The sequence below is a fragment of the Callorhinchus milii genome, unplaced genomic scaffold, assembly GCF_018977255.1.
Source record: "Callorhinchus milii isolate IMCB2004 unplaced genomic scaffold, IMCB_Cmil_1.0 Scaffold3, whole genome shotgun sequence".
Lineage (NCBI taxonomy): Eukaryota > Metazoa > Chordata > Chondrichthyes > Chimaeriformes > Callorhinchidae > Callorhinchus > Callorhinchus milii.
The window spans coordinates 55,443,796-55,463,173 of record NW_024704744.1 but is presented as its reverse complement, the minus strand read 5'-3'; the positions used below and the strand labels follow the sequence as shown (position 1 = coordinate 55,463,173).

Below are 19,378 nucleotides of genomic sequence, written 5' to 3'. Positions count from 1 at the left end.
GCATTTGATATAGCGCTTTTCATGTCGGGAGGACGTCCAAAGCGCTTCACAGAACACACTGTAAAGTGAATTGACTGTATATTTGTGGGCGAACGTGGCAGCCAATTGCTGTCCCACAAACAGTCGTAGATTGAAAATGACCAATTAATTATTGTTTTTGGTTTTGGAGGGATTATTATTAGGCGTGTGGAGTAAGGAAACTTGCCCAAGGTTTCGCCCTGCCTGGAATTGAACTCAGGTCTCTCGCTTGCAAAGCGAGTGCTCTAACCACTGAGCTACAGGACAAAGTTGTGACCATGCAGCAATATCAGATCTGATTGTGGAAAATCACATCCAAAGAGTCCCCAATATATTTCTGCTTATACAAGTGATCCGAATAAAATGAAATAGAAATAGGCTAATAGGGAACCAAGTGCACAGTTGATTGGCAGATTGGCCTTTACCTCTGAGACCTGAGTATAAATTCACCCCAGATTGATTGATTCCCGCTGTTTGTATCTTATCAGTGCCCTATATAACATGAGACTGCATAGTTTCAATTCAGCTTCTCATGCAGGAAACAACCTTTATTTAGCACTAAAATAAGCATTTTAGAGGGGTCACAGGATCATTGTAGGAAATTAAAAATAATAGTAATTGTTCAATTATATGATAAGGCGCTATATTAAATGTAAGGATTATTATTTCTTATAAAACATTTACAACTGTTATGGAATTTTGCATTAATTTTTTAATTTTATGAAAAAGCCACAATTAATGATATTTTAAAAAGTTATTCAAAGTTATTTGTTGGCCAAAAGACATCTCAGGAAGTTCCAGTCAGCAATGGGGAATGAGCCGAATCAGATTGATTAGTATGAGCAGAAACATATTGGAGACCATTTGGATGTGCAAAGAGACAGAGAGAGCCTTAGCCACAGATAAAAAGAATGTCATTTCTGACTTTGACCAGGGAAGTCTCAGTACTGAAGTCAAATAGGAAGGGTGCACGCAGGGAGCACAAGGAGAGGAAAAAACAAAGCTGGAAAGCAACAACTCTTCCAATACCTTGTAAAGGAAACGGAGGTTAGAGATGGGACAACAGAAGGCTTCTTAATATTATCTCAAACCATTCTTCTAATAATTATTTCAACATTAAACACCACTAACTTTAATAGCCATGCATATTTCACTCTTGCCAAGGACAAAAGCATTTGTATGCTACCATAGCATTTAGGTTTATGACTTCAGTGAGATGTAATGAAATCAATGTCATGCAATCCATCCAGTGTTTCTAGAAATAGAATCCAATTTTATACCATGCTACGTGAGAACAAAAGTCATTAATCTGGGCACTACGTCACTGAGGGCAAGTTGTCAGATTTCGAATTAATTTGTGTGCCTTGCTGATATTTTCAACCAAAACAAAAGTTGTGAAGAAATTTGAAAGTGATGAAAAGTACAGAATTGCACCATGATTCAGTCCTTCAGCAAGTGACAAATACTCGAAATAAAGTGTTGATAAGTGGTAGAGAAAGCACTACAATTCAATGAACACCCAATATCTTAATATTGATATCGACTTTACACAATATAAATGAAAAGGTAACAGAATAATGCACAAAATGAAGACATGATGTGTGCATCAAGAGTTGATGCAATTTGAAAACCCTTTTTTATCACTTAAATATTAGTTAAATGGGTCTCCGCAATTTAAGCTTTGCTTATGTAATGACTTACAAAGAAATTTGCTTAAGTACCTACTGAAACACATAATTCAATAATTCATAAAAGACTAGTACTATAAATTAATAATTTAATATTCATTGAGATCTTACTGTTAGAATTAATGCTTTGCATAACTAATTTTCACTTAAGCTCTGAATCTTTGTCTTTGTTCAGTCATGCAGAAAACATGCTCTGGTTAGAGTAAGGTCAAACTTTAAATTGTTATGGTACCTTTGAAATAGATTATGGGCAACAATCTGCACATCAGAAAATTGACTCCTTACTGTTCCATCAAAAAAGTTTTTTTTTCCCAGGGTTCTGGACACAACCGTATGTGATTCTCAAGTTGGATTAATGACAATTATACAAAACTGACAAGTTGGGTCAGCTGTGGGTAAACACATATGTGCAAAGGAAATTACCTGAATAATTTAATCAGAAAATAATGGAAAGTATTCCAGGAGATCTTGTACTTCTTTGCATTGGTTGTTAATCAATGATTCAAGCCAATTGTATGTTTTTGCACATGGTTAACTTGATCCACATATTTTGCACCTGGATTGTTAATCAACCCTGCAAAATAGTCCCCACTGTATTGCATCAGTTTCCAATTCTACTATATTGTTTTCTTTTGTCCTGATGAGATTGTGGATCAATTTAATGTTTTATTTGATCATCATGCTCCACCCTCCCCGATAACATTCTCAAGGGTGAAATCTGTGAAAAGAGGGCCACGGTAATAGATTTCTAACTCACAGATAATGGGGTTCCACTCCCAGTTAGCAAAATGTGTTTTATTTAGCAAATTTGTTTTATTAAAGAAAACCTCAAAAATTGAGGTTTCAGCACCTTAAGGCTGTATTTCTCCAAAGTTCAGGCCTCCTCCTACACAGTCCCATCTCAAGAAAAGTTCTAGACAGTTCTTTCTACACTGCAACCCTGAATTTCACTATTTTGTACAGTGAGGAGACAGATTCACTCCTCCCAGTAATGGGGTGGGACTGATAAATATTGTACTGGCATAGTCTGTAGTTGTTTGGTATTGCGTTTTGGTGTTCGGGTTTTTGTGCATTTTTGTTTTTGCTGCTGCGATTTATGCTCTTTTTGGGCAGAACCCAGGGATGGTACAAGGGTGCTTTGTGAAGTAGAATTGGTGCTTTTCATGTTTATACCCGTGTTGTAACTGTATTGATTAGAGCCCTTCTACTTTGTGGTTCGCATTCGTGCGGGGTATGGGATTTTTGTTTCTTTGTTTGGTCTTGGTGGACTATGGGGAGGCACAATTGTTTTTTTTCTTATCTTAAGGAGGCTCACTGTGACAAAGTTAGAAAATCCTTTGTCTAGAAAAATAAATATTGTACCAAATAATCAAACATTTCATGGCATACATTAGTTCCTAGAGTAGTGGACTGAAAAAGTTTCATCAGTGCAGAGCAAAAGACCAAAGTTCTTTTAGTTCAGATGTGGGTGAATGGATATTCTGGAGATTGACTTTATTGATATGGGCATTGGAAGAAATCTGGCTTCTAGAAACTGGCTTCTAGAGAATCCCATAATAGTTAGATTGTACATGATATGTGGACCTTTTCTCTTTCAATACTATCTTATGTTCATTCATTTATTATATGCATGCTTCCATTACAGGGTAGCTTTTAGTTTCCAATCAATCTTTCTGTCTGCCTTCTGTATTCTCAAATAGAGAAACCAATTCTTGCTTTAAGACTGATGTGAAAGGCATAATATAAATTGTATGTTAAAAATTGTATCAATGTCTATTGCTTTTCATCAGTCATGTCTTTTCCACACAGAGTCTGCTTCAAACTGCGTCAAGCTGAGTCACTGTTTTATCTGTCTACATTACAGTTTTGAATGAGATTTTCAAAACACCAAGTCGCAACTCATTGTTTTCATGTTTAAGACTGTGACATATTGACCAAAAGCCTCAACTTCCCTTTTGAAGTATTGTGCTTCACAGAAATTGCTTTCAGAACCTTCATCTTATTTGATCTGCCTCTTTTTTAACCTGAAGTATATTCAATGTTTTCTGTGATCAAGTGCAGACAATCTCTCAGCTATTGCTGCTGCAGCTGCAGTTATGTAATATTCAAACTTCTGTTTGAACATTCCCCAGTGCTCTGACAGGTAAACCTCCAGGCTCATCTAAACTAGCGGCTACAGTTCATATATATCTCTATAATTTAATTGCTATTTCCACTCACACCATCTGTAGGTTGGATTTCATTTGGCATCTCCAACATCCAGCAAAGTAGGGTGGACAGTCCGTATTCTTTCCCATTCTTCTTTCCGTATTCTTTGTCATTTTGAAATTCTACTTACCACAGGTCTGTGCACATCCCAGAATGCTCTTTCTTGGCTGTCAAGTATTTTTCTTTCTATTTTGTCCCTTTTCTTGTCAACTCTGCAAATAGCAACATTGGTGACAATCGATACGTTTATCTCTGCTAGCTGAACAATGGCATGTAAAAAATAATGCGTAGAGGTGACCCCAAAGCTGGACAAGAGATTTTACTCACTTTGCTTGTGCTTCTGCTTGCATAAAGATAAACTCCCATTTCCGAGCAAATGCTCTTTGTAGCCTGGCCAAGCTCTCCTAGAAATTTAACACATGAATCCCGTAATTAGATCTAATGTCCAATATCATCAGCTTATATAAATCCATTGCATGTTATTATTGTTAGTAAAACATCTGTCTGGCCGAACTGTGCTGTTGCTCAATGAAAGAGACTTATCCATTATTGCCCAAGTCATTGCTGTTGACATATATCAGGACATAGTTTTAGACAGTGCAGTATCACTGTGTCATGCCATGTGCTCACAGACTGACTGTGTGATAAGCACCTTTTATGCCGTTTATCCAACATTCTCAAACCAAGGAAATGGATTTAAAGGCACATCAGACCCAACATTTTCTGGGGGATTTCCAGCAGATCATTCCTCAAATAGATTTGCAACAGTGACTTGAACACTGATAACTGTTCAGCATTAATGTTACTGTGTAGCACCTTTGAAGTAGACAACAGAAGTGTTAAAGTGGCTTAGTACAACCCACAAACATTGTCAGGAGAGGTATTGCAGGCTGGAATGCACAGCATTGCCAACAACACACATAAACATGTGCAAACCCAAGCATGGGTACTTCTTCCCATAGTCACAAATTGTGACTTATTTTCTGATGACAGAACTTTGCTGGTGGTCTGTGCAAACAGGCCGCCAGCTTATTCTACCCCTGGCCAGACAACAATACAAGTTTCTGATTGCAGCTCTCCTGGGAGGACTGAAATGCAAGTAACAAATGTTTGTTCTGTAAAACGTTGAACATATTTGTGGTTGCCCAGGAATGTGATAATTAAGTGTGGTAACGATAAAATCTGTAACTGGCTGCCATTAATTATCACTGAATGATTTGCTCTGCAGAATGTGTTCCACAATGTATTTGCAACCAAGCCCACAAAATAGTAAAAATAGAATACAAATGCTGCGCTCTAAGTACCTGTTTATATGGATGAGAAGCCACTTGAATTATCAGTCCTTTACTCTTTTATGCTATGTATCACACATCACTACAATCCTTGCCAGACTCCATTGTCTGTGTCTGAATGGATCAACTTCAATTTCTCACCCTCACATACAAATTCCTCCATGCATTGGAACCTCCCTATCTCTCTGATGTGCTCGCTCGCGCCTCTATGCTCCACTAATACAGATCTGCGGCACGTCCCTAACCCCACCCCATCATCAGTGGTTGAGCCGTCAGTTATTATGCCATGACCTTGCAATCTATCTACTAATGGTCATAATCAATGTGCCATAGTACCTTATGCTACAGATGAGCTGATTAAAACACTGGATTGAGCTCTATGCTTTTATCCAATCGGGTTTCCATGCGGGTTTCTACAGCACAGAAACAGTTTTAGTCAAAGAGACAAATGACATTTTTTTCATCTGTGACCAGTGCTCTCTCTGCCTCCTCATCCTCCTTGACCTCTCTGCTGTCTTCGATATCGTTGACCACTCTATCTTAATAATAATCCTTGCATTTGATATAGAGCTTTTCACGTCTTCTAGACCCCTCAAAGCGCTTCACAGAATATACTGTAAAGTGAATTGACTGTGTATTTGTGGGCGAAACGAGGCAGCCAATTGCGCAGAGCAGCGTCCCACAAACAGTTGCGGATTGAAGTGATCAATTTATTATTGTTTTTGTTTCTTGAGGGATTATCAGGCGTGTGGAGTAAGGAAACTTGACCAAGGTTTCACCCTGCTGGGAATCGAACCCAGGTCTCTCGCTTGTGAGGCGAGTGCTCTAACCACTGAGCTACAGGTCTCCACATCTTCCTCCACTGCCTCTCCTCACACCTCAACCTTCTGTCCATGAATGGTTCAGATCCTTCTTCTCACCTCCACAAACAGTTTCTCCTCCAGCCCCCGCACCATCTTATGCGGAGCTCCTCAGGACTATGTCCTTGGTCCCCTCCTTTCCAATATATATATGCTCCCTCTTGGTGACATCATAATAATAATAATCCTTGCATTTGATATAGCGCTTTTCACGTCGGGAGGACGTCCCAAAGCGCTTCACAGAACAAACTGTAAAGTGAATTGACTGTATATTTGTGGGTGAACGCGGCAGCCAATTGCGCACAGCAATGTCCCACAAACAGTCGTAGATTGAAAATGACCAATTTATTATTGTTTTTGGTTTTGGAGGGATTACTTTTAGGCTCTGTGTGGAGTAAGGAAACTTGCCCAAGGTTTCGCCCTCTGCCTGGAATTGAACTCAGGTCTCTCGCTTGCAAAGCGAGTGCTCAACCACTGAGCTACAGGACTCCACAGACATGAAATCAATTTCCACATGTATATGGATGTCACCCAACTCTACCCACTCTGCCTCCACCCTTGACTCCAGGACCACTGCTGTCATGACTGAATGTCTGTCAGACATCAAGTCCTGGATGAGAGCTAACTTTCTTCAATTGAATGTCAACAAGACTGAGGCTCTCCTGATTGGCTCCCGTCAGTGCCTCCAAACATCAGGCATTGACAGCATCACCATCCATGGTTGCACACTCCACTTTCAGGGTGAAGTACTGATTGTCCAACACCTTGTGATGTCTTCCCGACGTAAAAAGCGCTATACAAATGTAATTTAATTGTTGTTCATCAACATGTGTTGTAACAACAACAACAACTTGCATTTATATAGCCCCCTTCATACAGGACAGTGTCTCGGAGTGCTGTACAGTGGGGTGTTCGATGCCGAGCAATGGAAAAGGGGAGGAAGGTGATCAGGGTTGCACGTCCCATCTTTATGTTAAATATTACTAAAATGGTATAAATTATGCCTGCTCTTGCCTCCACACTAATGTTAAAGTCTAAGGTTGCATTGTAGACATTTGACTCATGGGCTTACTTCTCCACTGATGGTGGCTAGATACCTTTTTGATACGCTGCTGTGTTTCAGTGTTCCCATGGCTTTTTTTATTGTTTTGTTGTTCAGCCATAATAAAGAGATCCTTTATGGAGATCAGCATGACTCACTCACTGTACATGTGCTTCAATAATTGAGCATTACTCAGTTTGTTACACTTTAAAATCAAACTCACATTATTTTTACAGCTTGTGATATCTTCTCAAAACATCAAGTTTGCGGGGTAATTTTTTTTAGCAGTGACTAATGGTGATTAGATGTTCGGTGATTAACAAAACCCGACATCAGACAAAACATGAGTGCTGATCTTCGTGATAAATTAATCAGGAGGGTACTTACAGCTTCATAGTCTGCTAATTCCAGGCGTGCTTTGTTTTGCATTGTTCTCTTGCAGAGATAAACCGCTATAAATAAAAGCAGAGAATTACACTCTAAATAATCAATGACTGTTTTCAAAGAAGCAACAAAGATGATGGTGACGGTGAACATGTGAACATCTGGAATGACTGGGCTACCTACAGCAGTTCAGTTAAATTAATTCAAGCGCAAATATTTTAAAAATTGAATTAAGAAATTTGAGATTTAAGGAGCATTATAGAGAGAATTGCCCTTTTGAAGCAGCCTCAGGACCTGGAACAACCCATTCCGAAGCTGTGCTTCGGAGCTGTTATGCTAACTGCCAAGACAGATTTTGCTGAGCTCCTCCTCTCTGCTACTATAAACCAATTATAAAGGAAAAGGAATGAAAGGCTAGAGAGGAGGAAAAGAAATAAGCTCTGAACTGAGCAGAGATAAAGTAAAATGAAAGTCAGATAAAAAAGAGTAAATGTCTATCTGGTAGAGTCTAACAGAGAGATGAAGGAGGAGGACCTTAGAGGACATATATGATGTGAAGAGCACTATAGATTTTTACAGTAGCATGGTGACAAGGGTAGGGTTGTCTATGTACATATTTAGTGTGTAAACTGATACATAAGCACTAAAAGAACATAGAATTGGAACCTGATGTAATTAGAAAGAACTTGTACTTAAGCTTTGTCATGTCAAATGTCTCAGAGCTCTTCACAGATAATTACTTTAGTGACTTTTTCTGTAGGAAAATGCAGTCGCCATGCAGCATCAGCAATGTTCCAAAAGGAACAATGTTGCATCCCAATCTGATAATTCTGAACGCTGCATATGTCCCATTGTTCTATGCCTTTCAGTGAATTATACAACCAACGTGAAACCATTCATTTTGTATCTGTTCCTCACATTTCTCTGAAAAATGTAAAGCAAAGATGTTAACTAGCTGAGAGGAATGGAGTGCTGGTCTTGAGCAATTATCGTGATATGATTACTAAATACCCAAAACTATTTTAATTTTTGGTGCTATTTTGAATAAGGTATTCCTTGAACATTCTGTTGTGGGACATTGCTGAAGCAAATGGCCGCCCCATTATCCTTCTTGGTTGGGGTGAGGTGGGTTAATGGGGTGATCTTGGAGCCAAACTGGAATGGAATGTCAGAATCGAGACAACCCTCTGTGGTGGTCTCAGTAGTCCGGATCCTGGGCCAGGTGTGTTGCAGTACTACAGAGGCACTGCTGATGACAGACTAGCCAGCCTGGCTCATCGGCAGAACTTGGAGGGGTAGACTAGTCACTGCCAGAGATTCTTCCCACTCAGCTCCTGTTAACCCTATAAGCAGAAGCCTTAACGAATTGGGTGGTCCTAGTTGCATCAACAGCAGGAAGCATCCCAGATGGTTGTTACAATTGCCTACAGAAATTAATCAGTTTTAATTTTCTTGACTATTTAACAGAACTATTGCTCAATATGTGATGTGAATGTTATCAATACAGTAGCTCTATTATTTCTCTCTTTAATGGCATTCAGTGTTGCTGAAAGATACAAGGTGTTCGAAAATGTATTTAACCATATTACAAAAGTAAATCATCAATTACAGCACGTAGTTGAGCAGCTTTGAGCAGCAACAGTTGATGATCAGTTTATCGGTTGGATGGAGAACCAGTGCCCATGTACTTTCAGAGATGCTTTAGCTTCTCGATAAAATGTGTTACTTTGAATAATTGTACGTAGTGTTGGTTTTACACAAATAACTTTGAAAGTAAAATGTTTCTGTGTTTCTTAAAAGCTCACTAAAACACAACCTCCTAAAACAAACCCATGATGCAGGTGAAGTGGTGAAAAATGGAGATGGCATCTTGATCTGGAAACATGGTGTTCTAATCTATTGCCCAAGTGGATGCTAGTGAATGGGATCAATATAGAAAATGAAAGCAGTTTGAAAAAACACACATACTGAGGCACCATGTACCGTAAAACCTCACCTTCTGGGCGACTCTGTAATCCGGGCAGCTCAATGTGTAGGCTGCTTTGTCACAATCTGGTGTTTTTTTGTTTGAAACTTAGTGTGACCAAAAACCTAAACTCACTAAAAAGGCCACCTCACTAATAAGAGTAAAGGAGGATTAACGGTAAGTAGAGAATTTCCACTGTACACGAGGATATCAATGTATTCTAGAGACTCAATCAGAAGCACATCCCCAAACTTGTGAGTTGTGATAATAATAATCCTTACATTTGACATAGCGCCTTATCACATCATTGAGATGTCTCAAAGCGCTTCACAGATTATATTGTGAGAAGCGGATTGATTGTGTATTTTGTGGGTTTTGTGGATTGACATGACATGATACAGTAATTTATTTTCCGCAAACCTTCTTGACATGTTGTCCTTATCCTTGCCACTTTTGCTCACTTCCCTAGTGTGACTAACATCTGCGCAGTCAAAGGAGAGACACTTACACATTCTTTATTTATTAAAAAAAAGTTGTTTTGCAGCAAATCACAAAGACTCCCCAACTAATGGGTCTCTAGGTTCTTTATGTAAACCTCTGCTCTTCTACAGAACCACTTGCAGGCTATTAATGCACAGTCACCCATTATATCCAGTTCATTCGATGAATTAATCTAGGCTTTCAAAGCAGCTATTTGTACTAGATTTCTTTTGATGCAAGCGGAATGGGGAGCATCTTTCTTATAAATAATTCCTGAGACAAATAGCAATGATTAGACAACCTAAAGCTCTTCAGTCTTGAAAGGAGGGGAAGTCTCAGAGGGGACCTGATAAAAGTTTCCAAGATTATAAATGGGATTGTGAAAGTAAACCCAGAATACTTTCAGATGCACCGAGATGATAGAACAAGAGGACACAGGTTTAAGTTTGCAAAGGACAATTTCAGGACTGACAATAGAAATTATTTCTCTACTCTGAGGGTAATTAACAACCAGAACCAGATACCAGGAAGAGTGTTTGAGACAAAGACACAAGGGCTCGACAATGTGATGGGAGGACAACAGTATGGATATGTTGGAAGGATGAGATCAAATATGCCATTCTTCATCTGAACTTGTGATCTTGTGAGGTCTGTCATTTTTTTTCGCATAACGCAACAGCAAATCTGAATCATTTCAAGCAGCAAAGTTTTGAAATGAAATTACACACACTCTTTCTGTAAGTGATGAAAATGATTGTGGTGCCCTTTTGTGCAACATCAAAGAAAGCATTCACACAAGAACTAACCATAGTCGGTATTTTCTGGCTCCCAACAGTTGGATGGCCAAAAATATGGTGTCTGGGGGGAAAAAAACAGGTTTATTGGATTCTCCAACAATAAATTACTTTGAACATTTTAATTGTATGTTCATTTTTCAATTAAGATCAATTGTTTGGATATTAACACAATCTGGTATTTCATGGCAATATTGCTGGGATTAAGGTCTATTAAGACTAATAATCTCTTTGGTAGAATCACGTTTATCTTATTTGAAATTCTTACTTTTTGACCGGTGAATCAAAATTCTATGAGAGTTTAATACACTTCACATTGACACGGATCTTATACTGAGGTCATTTTCCTCCACACCCCCTCCCCGCCACCTCCCACCACCACACATGCACATGTACAAAAACATGATATTGGAAATGGAGCATAAGCGAAACACAACAATTCACATTTTTAGATGCCAGCAGGTCAGGCACACGTGGATAATTTCTTTGAAGTATAAATCAACATACTTTTCAAAGCTTTTCTATCATTATGCCATTCATTTGTAAAACACTGCATGGTGCGGCTGTCAAGAAAGATACAGCACCATTAACAGCAACAGAATTGCAATGCTCGGGTGGTACATTAATGCTGTATCTTCTCACTGCTTTATAATGTCGATCAACTATGACAAATAGGATAAAAGCAAAATGGACCATTTAGTAACACTGCAGAAAACACACTTGGGTCTTACAATATGGAGAAAGCACATCTTTGGCCACAGTGGAGGTGAATCTGGACCCATAGTGGCTCTTTGCTTTTCCCTTTTTCTGTTTCATCAATCATTGAAATAATAAAAGGTTGACAAAAATTGGCTGCTTACACATATTGGTGAGTCTGAAGGGAGGCAAGGGAACATAAATATGAAAGCCAAAAACAGATTTAAAAGGGAGTTTAGGAGAAATTTCTTTAAACAACCAGAAATTGTGGTTGAATCACAGCCCTGGTAGTGATAAAGAAGGGAACTGGGCTAAATAGAAGAAGAGATTTGGAGGCGTATGGGCCTGTTGGAATATAAACACTGGTATGGACTAGTTGGGCTGAATGGCATATTTCCACATGGGACAGCCAATGTAATTTTAGGTCATCTTAGAAATCTCACTTTTAAATCCCTCCACAATTCCGCCCCATCTTACCTCTGCAACCCTGTGTGAAGGGGGTTTGTATAATGTGCTTCAATATACAATATATATACAATATATTATATATAAAAAATACACTATACCCCACGTGGAGGCCGCTATATAAATGCAAGTTATTGATTTTGTTGCAACCTCCTCAAACCTTATCATTCCCCTTACTCGGCAGTCAACATCTGCTTCATGTCCACACCCTAACAATCCCCCCATTGGCAGCCAGGCTTTCAGCCTTTTTACTCTCACTCTCTAGTGCTTCATCCTGGAATCCCTCTCTCACCTCATTCAAGGTCCATCCCAAGACCTTCCTCTTTTACCTCGTTTTCATTCATCTTTCCCCTCCCTTGCATTATTTTCTCTTTGTGTCCTCAAATTCTGTTCCTCACACTCTTCAATGTCTCTCCCCATCTTCCTCACTCTAGAGTTTGAACTGAAAAACAGCTCTACAAAATAACATTATTTATTCCGTCCAGAAATAGAAAGTCGTCTTATAGACTTAGAAATAATGGCCTTGGAGAGCAACAGCAGGCCGGAGAACTCTGAATGGCAATGAAACAAAACTCAGCAGTCAGATTCAAAGCAAGGTCACTGGACCATAAGGAGTATGAAAAGAATACTGCTGCTGGGACACTGTTGTGCGTAATTGGCTGCCGTGTTTCGACCACAAATTATACAGTCAATTTACTTTATGGTATATTCTGTGAAGCACTTTGAGACATCTCAAAGACGTGATAAGACGTTACAAATGCAAGAATTATATATAAAAGAAAACAATAGTTTTGAAGGGGAGGATGATCATTAAAGTGAGGGCACAAAGGCAGACAGTATGAAAGTTACAGTCTGGTCTTGTTTAAACGCTCCGAGATGCTACCCACGTGAAGGGCACTATATAAATCCAAGTTGTTTTTGTTGTCGTTCAGGTTCAAAGGGGGTTTCTATATCGTATCCAAGGTCCTTGAGAGAGCCGTTGCCTCCCAGCTTCACTCTTTCCTCTCCTCTCACTCCCTCCATGAACCCCTCCAATCGGGTTTCCATCCTGCCCACCTCAACCTTCAAGGTTCTGTCCTTGACTGGTTCAGGTCCTACCTTTCACACCGCCTCCACTTCATCACGGCAAACGGTTTCTCCTCCAGCTCCAGCACTGTCTTGTGCGTTGTTCCTTAGGGCTCTGTCCTCGGTTCCCTCCTCTTCACCCTCTACATGCTCCCCCTTGGTGACATCATCCGCAGACATGGGGTAAATTTCCACATGTATGCGGATGACACCCAACTCTTACCTCTCTGTCTCCACCTTGAACTCCAGGACTACTGAGGTCCTGACCGACTGCCCCTCCGACATCATGTCCTGGACGAGGGCCAACTTTCTCCAACTCAATGTCAGCATGACCGAGATCCTCTTGATTGGCTCACGCCAGCACCTCCGCACCTCAGGCGCTGGCAGCATCAGTCTCCATGGCTGCACACTGAACTTTACTAAGCCAATCAGGAACCCGGGTGTCTTGTTTGACCTGAACTGTCCTTTCTCCCCCACATCCGCTCCATGACCAGCACTGCCTACCACCACCTCCACAACACTGCCAGACTCCACCACTGCCTCACCCCTCAGGCTGCCGAAACCCTTACCCACGCATTCGTCACATTAAGGCTTAATTACGGGAACTCCATCCTCATCGGCCTTCTCAACTCTTCTATTCACAAGCTGCAGATCATCCAAAACTCTGCAGCTCATGTACTTTTGCACACCAGGCTCCAGGACAACAACAACAACAACAAGATTCCATTTATAGCGCGCCTTTCACGTTGGGAGGACGTCCCAAAGCGCTGGACAGTTGGGTCAGGACCCGAGCAAGGGGGAAATGGTCAGGGTGAGGGGAGGGAAGGAGCGAGGAGGGGGGGAAATGGTCAGGGTGAGGGGAGGGAAGGGAGGGGGCGAGGAGGGGGTAGAGAGTTGAGAGGGGAGCTGAAGGCACGGTCAAAGAGAAAGGTCTTGAGACCGGCCTTGAAGGAGGAAAGGGAGGAAGCAAGGCAAAGGCACTGAGGGATAGAGGGCCCCATCACTCCCACCCTCGCCCGACTCCACTGGCTCCCCAACCCCCAGAGGATCGAGTTCATGATCCTCGTCCTCACCTTTAAGGCCATCCATGTCCTTGCCTCCTCCTACCTCTCTGACCTGCTGACTCCCTAACAACCTGCCCGCTCCCTCCGTTTAGCGGGCTCTGGTCTGCTCCATGCTCGACCTGCCCTACCATCGGCGCCCAGGCTTTAAGCCTCTCTGCCCCTACACTCTGGAACTCCATCCCACGGTCCCTTCACCTCACTTCCTCCCTTGCCTCCTTCAAGGCCGGTCTCAAGACCCTTCTCTTCGACCGTGCCTTTGGTCTCCCTCCCACCTCTCTGCCTTCCCTGACCCCTACACCACCCCTCCCCCATGCTCGGGCCCCGACATCTGACTGTTCAGCGCTTTGGAATGTCCTCCCGACGTGGAAGGCGCTCTACAAATGTAATTTTGTTGTTGTTGTACACCTAAAGGCTCCAGTCCCAAGAGCAAACAAATAAAATACCAGCTTTTACGTTAAGAGTATGTCTCAAAGAGTTTCACAGGGAACCTTGTAAAGTGCAGTAACTGTGTATTTGTAAGTGACAGAGCATTTGCACATAGCAAGGTCCAGCAACTAGCCGTGAAGGGAATAGGAGATTGTTGTCCACGATGAAAATCCTTACATTTGGTATAGCGCCTTTCATATTCGGAGGATGGTGCAAAGTTTTTCATAGGATATGCAGTAAGGTGCAGTGACTGTAGGTGTTTTGTGGCACTAAATGGCAGCCAGTGTCCCTCAAACAATCATGAAATGAATGTCCAATTTTATTTGGGGGATAGTTTGCCAGGACACAGAGAGCATTTCCCTTTCAAATAGTGCCATGAAATCTTTAAGGTCCAGCTGAACAGCAGACATGCCTCAATGTTGAGCTCCATATCTGTAAGTCTATTGTGTGTCCATCAGGACATCTTTCACAGGAGGAAAAAGAGAAAACGTACATTTCCCAAAGAGAAAAGTGGTAAATCCAATGGCTCGATTAGAGGAAGGTTTGGAAATAATATTTACAATATTCTAGATGCTCTGAAATGATACATGAATAGAGTAAATCAGGAACCCAGGTGGAATTTATTTCCCATAATTTCACATTTGGTCCTTTCTTGATTACAAGAGCAGAAGGAACCTACCATTTTGCTGCACCTACCTTAGGTGGCTTCTGCCTTGTTTCTGGGTATCTGGCCTTCACCAAAGGACATCGGTGATGTTAAAGCTGGGCTTTTACGTCAGTTGGTGTTAAATTGTAATGTGATAGCAATGTATTTTTTTTGGCATTGCTAAGATGAAGATTGAGCACTGATGGAGTTACTCGGGAAGTCATATTGGAGCCTAATATTTCACAAACTGGATTTGTTGTGTTGACTGTAACTTTTGGTTCGCAAATATCAGATGCCAAAACTGTACATCAGCAAATTGCAAAGAGTCAATTTACAATTGTGCAGTTTTCCAACAAAGCCCACCCTCTCACACCCATCCTCACCTCAAATACCAACTGCGAGATGATGCTGGACTTCCTCGAATCCAAAGTTGAGGGAATCAGCTCAGCTGTCTCTGCCATTGCAACTGCTACCCCCTCCCCATCTCCTCGTTCCACCCCAGCCCCTACCCACCCCTCCCTCCACACCTCTGAACCCATCTTCCCCTCCTCTCTCATCATCCATAACATGTATGAAATCCACCACCTGCTCCCTTGACCCCATCCCTACCCCACTCCTTGCCTCCCAGCTCCATTTCCTTGCCCCTCTACTCACTGACATTGTAAACCTCTCCTTCCTCTGGTACTGTTCCCACCCCAATAAAAACTGCTGTCAACACTCCTATCCTTAAAAAACCCTCCCTGGACCCTTCTCTGCTCCCCTAACTACCGCCCCATCTCCAACCTCCCCTTCCTCTCCAAGGTTCTGGAATGAGTTGTTGCTTCTCAGCTTCGCTCCTTCCTCTCCCGCCACTCCCTTCTCGAACCCCTCCAACTGCCCACAGCACACAAACCACCCTGGTCAAAGTGACAAATGACATTCTGTTCATCTGCAACCAGCGCTCCCTCTAACTCCTTGTCCTCCTTGATCTCTCTGCTGCTTTCGACACCGTCGACCACTCTATCCTCATCCACCGCCTCTCCTCTCACCTCAACGTCGCTGTCCTTGATTGGTTCAGATCGTACCTCTCACACTGCCTGCACTTTATTTCCTCAAACGGCTTCTCCTCTAGGCCCGCACCATCTTGTGCGGTGTTCCTCAGGGCTCTGTCCTTGGTCCCCTCCTCTTCAACATCTATATGCTCCCTCTTGGTGACATCATCCGCAGACATGGGGTCAACGTCCACATGTATGCGGATGACACCCAACTCTACCTCTCTGCCTCTACCTTTGACTCCAGGACCACTGCTGTCCTGACAGAATGTCTGTCAGACATCAAGTCCTGGATGAGAGCTAACTTTCTTCAGTTGCACGTCAACAAGGAGCTTTCCTGATTGGCTCCCATCTGCACCTCCTCACCTCAGGCGCTGACAGCATCACCATCCATGGTCGCACACTCCACCTTACTAAGCCAGTCCGGAACCTTGGGGTCTTGTTTGACCCTCAACTATCCTTTCTACCCCACATCTGCGTCATGACCCTCTCTGCCTTCCCCCACCCCCGCAACGTCGCCCGGCTCCGCCACTGTCTCACACCACAGGCCACCGAATCCCTCATACATGCCTTCATTACATCGAGGCTCGATTTTGCAAATTCACTGCTTGTCGGCCTCCCCAACTCTTCCCTCCATAGGCTGCAGATCATCCAGAACTCTGCAGCCCATGTCCTCTCCCAAACTAGGCTCCGCCACCCTATCACACCCACCCTTGCCCAACTCCACTGGCTTCCCATCACACAGAGGATACAGTTCAAGATCCTGGTCCTCACCTTTAAAGCCCCCATGGTCTTGCTCCCCCGTACTTCTGGGACCTCCGAACTCCCTACCACCTTGTTCGCTTCCTCTGCTTCAGCCTGCTTCACGTCCCCCACCTTGCTCAACCCACTATCGGCGGGCAGGCCTTCCGCCATTCTGCCCCCACCCTCTGGAACTCCAACCTGCAGTCCCTCCATCTCGTCCCCTCCCTTGCCACCTTGAAGACCCACCTCAAGATCCTCCTCTTCAACCGTGCTTTCGATCTCCCTGCTTCCCCCCTTGCCCTCCACCCTCCCTGACCCCGACCCTCAGCTTGGGTCCGTAACTCTGTCTGTCCAGCGCCTTGGTGTGTCCTCCCGATGTGCTTTACAAATGTAATTTTGTTGTTGTTGTTGCATCGAGCTGTGCTGGAACCCTCCATCCAAATAAGTTGCTGGAGTAACTAGACTGTAGTACATCACCAACAGCAGCAACACCAAAGAGCACCCGCACTCTTACCATTGGGCTATCGCACTCTGCCCCACCCAAAAAATAATCCACAGAGTTTGAAGCAAATGACAGCAGCATGAATGGGTGCCAATAGAACAAAAAGAGCAAGTGATGTAAAGGTTACATTTAGAATAAAAAAAATGTCGCCATTGCACCCAATGTGACACATTCTATGAACTTTTATTTCCTTTAAAAAACATGAGTTTTACAGATGTTGGCTCAGAAAAATAGAAAGAAGAAACATTTGCATTTCAGTGGTTAGTTTGTCGGTGGTCTGTCTACCTGAAACCTGTAGAAAGTTCCGTCGTCTTTCAACATCAGTACATGGTCTGAGATTGGAAAGAAATAGCCATGAGCTGCCATCAATGTTCCAACGTGCAGTGCTTCGACTGTTCAAAGAAAACAGAACAAAATAACACCTTTCATTTCTTTTGCACATTGATAAGGTCCTGTGGCAATGTAACCAAAATCAACAGTTGGACAGAGAATAACAATTTCAAATGAATTTATATGAATAATAAGTGGTGAAACACAAATGGAACAGGATAAATTGGATTGGAACAATTAACAGCCTGTATTCACATTCCTGAAGCAAAACTCTAGTATGACTCGTTCAGTGAATGGATGCCTATGTGCTCTCTATGACAACAGAGAGCTAAGAGCCTAAAGAACAATGGCAAGAGAAATGATCACACAAGACCTTTGCAGATGCCCTCAACAAAATGTTTTTAAAAGACAGATAATAGATATGCTAAGCCACTAATTTAACAAGTCAGTCAAATCATGGAATATTTTGCTCTGAATTTCCTCCAAAGCTTGAATAAGTCAACCCTATCCCCCAGCACACACAACACTGAAACTCTGGCTTTTGTTGAGACATTAAAATCCTCCCCAGTGCACATTGGCACTTGTTACTGTATTTATTGGTCATCAATATTGGCCTGCTCTGCATTGACATCTGTTCTTCAATCGATGACAACAGAAGTGAAAGCTTTTTAAAACTTGCCTTATTTGATTTTCCACTTTACTAAAATATGAAATGGAGCTTTACTTAATAGATTACAAACCAATTGTAAAAAGCAGAGGTTTTCAAACTGTGGGGCACATCTGCATGGACCATATCTGACAGTGGTTTGACGTTGTGATTTTATGGAGGGCAGAGCCTTGCGATGGCATGGAGATTGATTTATGAAGTGGATTTAGTGCTTTTGATGCTCATACTCTTATTGTGGCTTTATTAATCAAAGTCCTTCTACTTTGTTGTTCATGCTTTACAGAGGATGGGAATTTTGGACGTGAAAGGTGCTATACAAATGTGATTTTGTTGATGTTTGTGTTGTCTTTGTGGACTGTGGAGAAGCACATTTGTTTTTTTCCATTGATTTAGGGTAGCCTCACTGTGACAAAGTTTGTGAATCCCTGCTATAAAGGAATAAAGTAAACACTTGATACAGAGGAGTACTTGTCAGTTTGAAAGTAACGATCTAGATGAGGTCATCGAAGCTCAATGATCTGGATGAGGACATTGAACTAATATATCTAAATTCGCAGATGAAACAAAACTAGGAGGAAGTGTCAACACGGAGGACGACATTAAAAAAATGCAGCGAGACATAGATGGGTTAGGTGATTGGGCAGGTAGGTGGCAGATGAAGTATAATGTAGGGAAGTGCGAATTCATCCACCTAGGTAAAAAAAACAGTAGAGCGGGTTATTTTTTAGAAGGGGAGAGACTGGAATGTGTTAGTGTCCAGAGGGACTTGGGTGTCCTTGTACACCAATCACAGAAATTTAGTCTGCAGGTGCAGCAAACAATTAGGAAGGCGAACGGTATATTAGCATTCATTATGAAAGGATTAGAGTATAAGAGTAGGAAAGTCTTGCTGCAACTGTATAGAGCCCTGGCGAGATCACACCTGGAATATTGTGTGCAGTTTTGGTCTCCTTATTTAAGGAAGGATGTACTTGCCTTGGAGGGGGTGCAGCGCAGATTTACTAGGTTAG

General features: G+C 42.1%; 1 protein-coding gene and 1 non-coding gene across 4 annotated transcripts in view; both read right to left on the bottom strand.

The window, feature by feature from the left end:
- LOC103178921 (regulator of G protein signaling 7) overlaps nucleotides 1-19,378 on the bottom strand; it is a 285,543-nt gene that overhangs the window by 40,315 nt on the left and 225,850 nt on the right. For all 3 annotated transcript variants that reach the window (XM_042333318.1, XM_042333320.1, XM_042333319.1), the window contains exons 5-9: nucleotides 17,657-17,763; nucleotides 10,745-10,796; nucleotides 7,496-7,560; nucleotides 4,242-4,318; nucleotides 4,045-4,126 (exon numbers count right to left, since the gene is read on the bottom strand). In XM_042333318.1, coding sequence (XP_042189252.1) covers nucleotides 4,045-4,126; nucleotides 4,242-4,318; nucleotides 7,496-7,560; nucleotides 10,745-10,796; nucleotides 17,657-17,763 — 383 coding nt within the window. The remainder of the gene's footprint in view (nucleotides 1-4,044; nucleotides 4,127-4,241; nucleotides 4,319-7,495; nucleotides 7,561-10,744; nucleotides 10,797-17,656; nucleotides 17,764-19,378) is intronic.
- Nucleotides 5,982-6,053, bottom strand: trnav-cac. Its single transcript has one exon. It is a non-coding gene; the product is annotated as a tRNA-Val (tRNA).